This window comes from Eucalyptus grandis, chromosome 8 (assembly GCF_016545825.1).
Source record: "Eucalyptus grandis isolate ANBG69807.140 chromosome 8, ASM1654582v1, whole genome shotgun sequence".
Lineage (NCBI taxonomy): Eukaryota > Viridiplantae > Streptophyta > Magnoliopsida > Myrtales > Myrtaceae > Eucalyptus > Eucalyptus grandis.
Genome location: NC_052619.1, coordinates 10,065,768 through 10,073,052, shown reverse-complemented (window position 1 = coordinate 10,073,052; position 7,285 = coordinate 10,065,768). Strand labels below are relative to the sequence as shown.

General features: G+C 42.4%; 1 protein-coding gene across 1 annotated transcript; it reads right to left on the bottom strand.

Moving 5' to 3' along the window:
- Positions 1-691: 691 nt before the first annotated feature.
- On the bottom strand, positions 692-2,959 carry LOC104456388 (methylecgonone reductase). Its single transcript, XM_010071165.3, has 4 exons — positions 2,529-2,959; positions 1,998-2,238; positions 1,684-1,863; positions 692-1,049 (listed from the first exon to the last, which is right to left on the bottom strand). Exons 1-4 carry the CDS (start codon positions 2,843-2,845, stop codon positions 822-824), a joined length of 966 nt encoding a protein of 321 aa, XP_010069467.2. The 5' UTR covers positions 2,846-2,959; the 3' UTR covers positions 692-821.
- Positions 2,960-7,285: the final 4,326 nt, after the last annotated feature.

Genomic DNA, 7,285 nt, shown 5'->3' with positions numbered 1-7,285 from the left:
TCTCCCTCTCTCTGTCTGTGCGTCTCTCTGGCGGAACCTCTCCCTCTCCAGCCGACCTTGGATCTCGGCGTGCTCGTCCTCGGCCCCCCGTTCTGAAGTCTCTCAGTGGGAGGTTTCGAGGATCTGCGGCCTTCGATCCTTCTCGGCGTGGCCTCTCAACGACGGAAACGAGGGCCTATTTATAGGCGAGGGGCAGCCGGTCGACGGAGCTTCGACCGCCGGTCCCCGTGCGCCAAGCGGCCTCCGCCGGCTGAACCGGCGTCCCATCCGACGCCAGCTGCCCCTCCCACGTGGGTCGCCGTCCGCCTGCCTCTCCGGCGTCGCGTCCTCTGCGCGTGTGCTGCAGAGGCGCGAGGAAGAAGACGACTGGTGGGGCCGGGCCGAAAGGGGAAATGGGCTGTAAGGGCCCATTCGAGGGCTGCTTCTTTTTTTGTTTTTGTTTTTTTTTTTTTCTGTTTTGTTTATTATCCGAAAAAGAAGAAGGAAAATACATAAATAAAGAAACTAATGCCAAATTAATAACCTAATTTAAAAATTTAGGTGTCAACAACCGGTAACCATCTTGACTTATCTCCATATGCACATATTCATTTGTACCTTTAATTCTCCACGTCAATTTTCCTTTCCCCGTATTCCTCCTTAATTACTATTATCCCAAACATAGCAGTTAGAGAGGAGATTGCTACAACGAAAATTCAAAGTTGATTTCATATAAATTTGCAATGTGGAAGTATAATATAAAAATTGCAATTATTAATCATAATCATCATTTGCGGGAGATCACCAAAGAGGCAAAGAGAGTCATTGATGCGTGATCTAATTCAATAATCTCCATCCCAGAGCTCATCCAATGACTTGTAAGGCCCATCTTCGAAAATGAACCAATCACCAGGAAATCCTCTTTTCTGTGGGATCTGAAGCTTGATCTTGTCCAAATCCTCTTGGCTAAGTCCCCAATCCAAGATTTGCAAGTTCTCTTTCATTCTCTCTTTGTTGAAGCTCTTCACTATCATGCTTGCCCCTTGCTCATGTATCCACCTCAGTGCAATCTATAATATTTATATCTTAGAGTTACACACATATATACATACATGAGATATAGAAAATTGGACCATGTGAATTGAAAATAGCTTAATATTTTTCATTGCTAGGGATCTCTATATCTAGGTGGGCTAATAAATGCTGAATAAATTTTTTGTTCCGTTAATGCAGAGAGAGAGAGTGAGTGACGCTTTGCAATGATAGTATGGGTCTTACACATTTAGATTTGGTTTTGTTCATGCCGCCACAGAATAAATAAGTACGATGGCATTTAACAAAGTAAGAAAGAAAAAAAGTATAGTTGAATAGCCTTTTAGTATTTGGAAATTGAAAAGGGGAAAATAACTAATTCTTTTACCTAAATGCGTTTATCTGTAATTTGGGGTAGTTTGCAAACAAACAGTTGAAATCAATTCATTTATGATTTGATTCCTATTAATATTTTGAGAGATCAATTCTTTTGAGATTACGAAAATCAACTTGTAAGGGTTCGATTGGACTAAGCTAGCGCTTGGTTTAGATGCAACAAAATCTCGTGCTCAAATTATAATTTCTCCTACTCGGAGTAACCATGGAAGCCATGTCTACTTCTCTATAAGTAGAGTCTAACTCAATGGAAGTGAACAGAGAAAGGAAAATTACCTGTGCCACGGTCTTCCCTTTGGCGATAGAAATCTCCTTAAGCACAGGACTCTCCACAACCGCTAATGAACCCCAAGAAGCTCCATTCGCGCTCAATGGGGACCATGCACTTACATGTATTCCCTTCTCTCTGCAATACGCCCTCAGCTTCTCTTGTTGCCATCCCACATTCATCTCCACCTAAACATGATTAACCAACAAACCAAAGGGGACAAACTTGAAGAAAATCTTGATTCGACGGGATTCGACTTTAAATAAAATTTAAACAAATTGATGAATATTTAATAGTTACAAACATGTGTTCTTTCTTTTACCTGGTTAACAGCAGGAGGTATAGTGGCATGCATGAGGAGTTGAGAAAGCTTCTCGGTTCCAAAATTGCTAACTCCAATGGACTTGGCCAAGCCTAGCTTGGAGCACTCTTCCATGGCCTCCCATGTCCCTTTGATGTCAAAAGGCAACATTTGGCCTTTGAAATTGTACCCTTCAAGTCCTTCCTTCACTCTCACTGGCCAGTGGATGAGATACAGATCCACATACTCTAACCCTAGCTTCCTATATAAATCGATACACACCAAGTGCCCAAAAAATTAACATGAATACAACATGATTAAATAAAAAAAGCAGAAAAATAATATAAAGGAAAGATTGGAATAACCTAATGCGTGCAACTGATAATAATGTATAGAAGTGAAAATTATTGTTTATCGTGTAAATTTTTGTATGGTAGAACGTCTTGTATGGTCTTCAAACTTAATTTCTGACTTCGCGGTTATTAGAACTGTACATAGTGCCAAGCAGTAAAAGTAAGCAGGAAGAGATCAGAAGGCAAATAAAAAATTTACCGGAGAGACTTCTTGAGAGCAGGAAGAACAAGACCCGGATGAGCGTCAGTGCACCAAAGCTTGGTGGTGATGAAGATGTCGCCACGGTTCTTGATGAGCCCTCGGTCCAGGGCCTCGGCAACGGCCCGGCCGAGCACCTCTTCAGAGCCGTAGTTTGCCGCCGTGTCAAAGTGGCGGTACCCAACTTCAATGGCATCAAGGAATATGGATGTCAGCACGTCGGGCGGGGGCAGACTGTCTGCACCTCCACCCATTCCGATCAGTGGCATCCTTATGCCCGAGTTCAGTACCACTTCTGGGACCACGACATTGGACATCGGTGCTCTGTGTTCCGCGTGCGAGCGAGCGAGAGAGAAAGAGAGAGAGCGAGAGAGGGAGAGAGGGAGAGAGGGAGAGAGGGAGAGGGAGAGAGAGAGAGAGATGTTGGAAGGTTTCTTTTGCGGTTTTATGAGAAGGAATGCTTGTATTTATAACGAGCGGAAGAAAACGATTCAAGCATAAAAATATGGAAAGTCTCTGTAACATTTGGGTCTCTGTTTGTGTTGCGTGAGCGTGTGATGTTTGTGAGAATACAAGTAAACGAGAAAGAAACAGAGATCCAATAAGGTAATAGAAAAATATTAGGGTTTAGGAAGTCCCGTCTTCGACACGTAATTGGTAAGTCCTCTTGTAACGTGACATTCCTAGCCATCCCATCGACTGCGTACTTTGAACTTTGACTGTGGAAATGTCGGCTTCTCCGGGAGGTAATCTGACGTATGTGCATGCATCATTATCTGCAATGGAACAAACTTTCGCGAAAACTACGTTCCCTCGGGCACATTTCGTCGTTTCGTGTGTTCGCAACTTTTCAAAAACTTATGCAATTGCTAATTTTTATATACTTACCAGAATATGTGAGTTTCTTAATAACTTAACATAATTTCGAATTTACTAATTCTTATATAAACATTCCCATTTAAAAAGATAGTAACATCTAAAAATAAAGAAATAATTGTCCAACAGTCTCTAATGAATATTATAATATTCATGCATGACCTTTTCTTGTTCTACGAGATGGGGTCTTGGTATCTTCAAGTCGTTAGCTGAAGTGATTTCTCTTTATACTTTTCTAATGAAAGTCAAAGCGTTCGATCAACTTTTGTTGGTTTTTTCTATTCATTTGACGTATGTGCATGCATCCATATACACCCGACTCGCCCGCCGATGACTTCGCTCTTGGAAACCCGGCTCGAGACCAGAACGAATGCCTTCTTCTGCTCGTTCTTGTCTAGTCACGTTGAGCACGAACCTCCACCTTCGTTTGGGAGCAAGAATTCAGAGAAAATATTGGATACCTAAATGGCGCCAACTTAACAAAATATTGGTCCATTCATAATCGTTGACATCTAATTTAAATTTAGAAAATAGAAATAGAAGATAATCTTTGATTAGAGGGAAATCAAAAAATTTTGAATTCAAAAACTCAACAATGATTTTGGAGCCACTTTTTTGTTGAAGAAGTTGAGTGAATATCACCAGATCTTTAACAACTTCGAGTCTTTCCTCTATAAAAGGAAGGCGAGGTTTCGAAACCGAGGGCGGCGACTTCTCTTCTTCGTCGAGGGAAAAAGAAAACAAAAAAAAAAGGAAAAGTCAAGAGAAGCTTTTGCTTTTTTTTTTTTTTCTACTTTCTATTCCTACTCTACACTCACTCTCAGACTTTTGTCCTACCTCTTGCAGGGCGTGGGAGTCGAAACCCACTCCTGAAACTTACGCGTCCCCACCCCATCCCCTCCATGTTGGAAGGGTGGCCATTGGGGCGAATCCCTTTGCTTCTGCAGAGAGAGAGAGAGAGAGAGAGAGAGTGCAGGGAATGTAGAGAGAGAAGAGAAGGGGAGAAAAGTCAAAAGGTGAAGTGAAAAGTGAAAAGGAAGAGAGCAGAGGGAGAAGACGTGAGAGTGACCGGAAGAGAGAGAAAAGAAAAGAAGTAGAGAAATTGCTCCTGTTCATCTTCCTCGGTGAACCGAAGCGCTTCGCCAGCCATAGTCGCCGGTCTCCAACTGCGAACGCCGGTGTCGATCGTCGTGCCCGCGCCGCCACGCTGCAGACCTGCACGCGACAGCCGAGTTCAACATCGGAGCCCTGATGGATAGCCCTCTGCTCTGACGACCCGTGTTGCGCCGACGTCACCGAACTACACTGCTCTGAGATCTCGTCGTGCCTACTGCCGCCTGCAGAGCCCTCGTGTCGTCGCCACACCCGTGCTGACCCCCACTGCGCTCACACTTGAGCGTCGACGCCGCCTCCATCCCTGCTCCGCCTGAGCTCCCCTCCGCGCCAGCAGGTCCTAAGCCGAGTCGCTGCTGCACCCACATTAATGAAACGGCATGTTTCCAACGTACATTCAGCTATCTCATCCTCCCCATCCCCCATGTGGGTGCATCATTTCCTTAGGAAGTAGTAGATTTATGCCATGGACTTGTGAAGCGTTTTGAACTATTCTGAACTAAAATACCCAGTTAGATGAGACTTTTATGTATAGCGTTTGACATGGCTAGGGCTAGTTTTGTTGGTCCTGCATGGTTAGTTTGGTCCATTTTCAATGGGGTTCATGGTTTAATTACTAAACAAATGGTCTAAACTTGATTACTCAAAGGTACAAAAAAAAGACACCATTAGCTGTGCTAGCTAGCACCACACAAGCTTCTAGCGTGTTATGAAGGCATGCACTGGACCGAACATATTAAATTCAATAAACTAAGCTTTTTGCACATTTGACCGGTGCGAATACCGATTAAGTGGTCAACAGATTTCTACTTGGGAAACCCAACAAAATCCTCCAATTTCTCTTCGATATTTTAAAAAGGACTCATCAAGGGGGGAGAAGAGTAAGAATTACTCCTGTTCAACAAATATCACCGAGCTTAGTTTATAAGGCAATAAAATTGGATATGTCGGGTTTCATTAAGGCAATAAAATAAGGACCCATGGATGAAGGGTTGAGATATGAAGAGGTGTTACGTTGAGGGGATGTGTCTTTTGGAGAAGACGTATTTAAGGGGAGAAAAAAAAAAGAGAACACACCTTTTGGATGAACGTATGTTTCTCTTTTCTTTCTCTCCCAAAACCAACGTAACTTTTTCTCCCCCTTGAACCAACAGTACGCTCCTTGGTAGACCGGGATCGGATTCTTCCTTAAACTTCAACGTTAGTGTTTAATTTGTGAACAATAAGGTACGCTCGATTCTGTGGTGTGTCTTTGAGCGGTGATACATGTTTGTTTTTTGGGCTCGTCTTCCGCATTCATTTTAGGGATTCGATTTAGTGTCGAATCCATTTTAGGGAATCGGAAATTCGCAACAGCAAGAGAGATCACAATAGAGTTACACTTGACTGTCATATGGAAATCATAAATATATGATCTTAATTCAAGGATCACCATCTCGGAGCTCATCCAACAAATTATAAGGTCCATCTTGAACAATTCACTACTAGGAAATTGTCTTTTTTGTAGGATCTGAAGCTTGATATCCCGTTTGGTTCAGCTATGGGGGAATGTTTGTGGGAAAATGCAAATACCTTTGGGTTAAAGGAGTTTTTCGAAATGTAAATAGCGTTTAGTGAATTGTAATTATAAAGTGTATTAGGAACAATTTTGGCTAAAATATCTTTTGGTAAAAATTGCATTAGTAAAGGACTTTTACTAAATTAAAAAAAATAAATTTGTAATTTCTTTTTGAAGTCTAGTCACTGACTAGCCAGATTTGGTCGCCAGACGGCCAGATCTACTCTTGGATGGCCTTGCTTGAGGTTGTGTGACCCTAGGCATTGGCCGCCTGGGTTCATGCGACCGCCTTGGGTCACGTGACTTCAGGCAACCATCGCTTGGGGTCGGGTGACCCAAGCATCGCTTGAGGTTTGGCGATGGTCGCTAGGGTCAAGTGACTCTTAGGCAACGATTGCTGGTGCTTACGACCCCTTGGCCGGTTGTCATTGGCCTCTGATTGGCTTTTTTGTGTGGTGGTCTTTGGAGAAGATGAGCAATAATTGAGGCCAAGACTTGTGTTCTGAAAATGTAACTTCCCAAAGTATCTCGGGACCTGGTTTAGACTAAAGGCTCTCAGAGCCCTTTGGAGATATAATTTTATTTTCCCAAAGTTGAGCAAAAACATGAACCAAACGCATTTGCATTTGGCCAAGGGATTTTAGAGTCCCAAAGCCCATTGCAAATGCCGAACCAAACGGGACCTAAGTCCTTTTGGCTAAGCCTCCAACCTAAGATTTGCTGGTTCTCTTTTTCATTTTCTCTTTGTTGAAGCTGTTCACCATCACACTTGCCCTTTGCTCATTATCCATCTCGGTGCAACTTATAATGTTTATATGTAGATAGGCACTCATATATACCTATCTATTAAAGATGCAGAAAATCGAATCATGTGGCTCATGAGTTTAGCCAAGTATTTCTCATGAATTTGGATTTCTATATTTATGTGGCCCTTTTCGTCAAAATAAATGACCACTCGAGTTTTTGTTCCTCTAATCCAATAAGATAGGGAGAGAGACTAAAAGATGCTTTGTAATGATGCATATCGGTCTTATATATTTAGATAAGGTTTAGTCATGCCGACGAAAATAAATAGTCAAGATAACTTTTAACAAGGAAAGAAAGAGAGGAGTAAAGTTGTAGAGCCGAGAACATTTTCAAAATATCCATTAAATGAAATTGTCTAATACCGGAAGTTCTTTGAATACGTATACGAGGGATAAGAATAGCA

Excerpts from the sequence above, each read along its gene's own strand:
- LOC104456388 (XM_010071165.3), bottom strand. The coding sequence starts at position 2,845 with ATGTCCAATGTCGTGGTCCCAGAAGTGGTACTGAACTCGGGCATAAGG. Across the intron at positions 1,864-1,997 it reads TACCTCCTGCTGTTAACCAG|GTGGAGATGAATGTGGGATG; the intron begins GTAAAAGAAAGA and ends AATCATGTTTAG. Across the intron at positions 1,050-1,683 it reads AAGGGAAGACCGTGGCACAG|ATTGCACTGAGGTGGATACA; the intron begins GTAATTTTCCTT and ends TAAATATTATAG.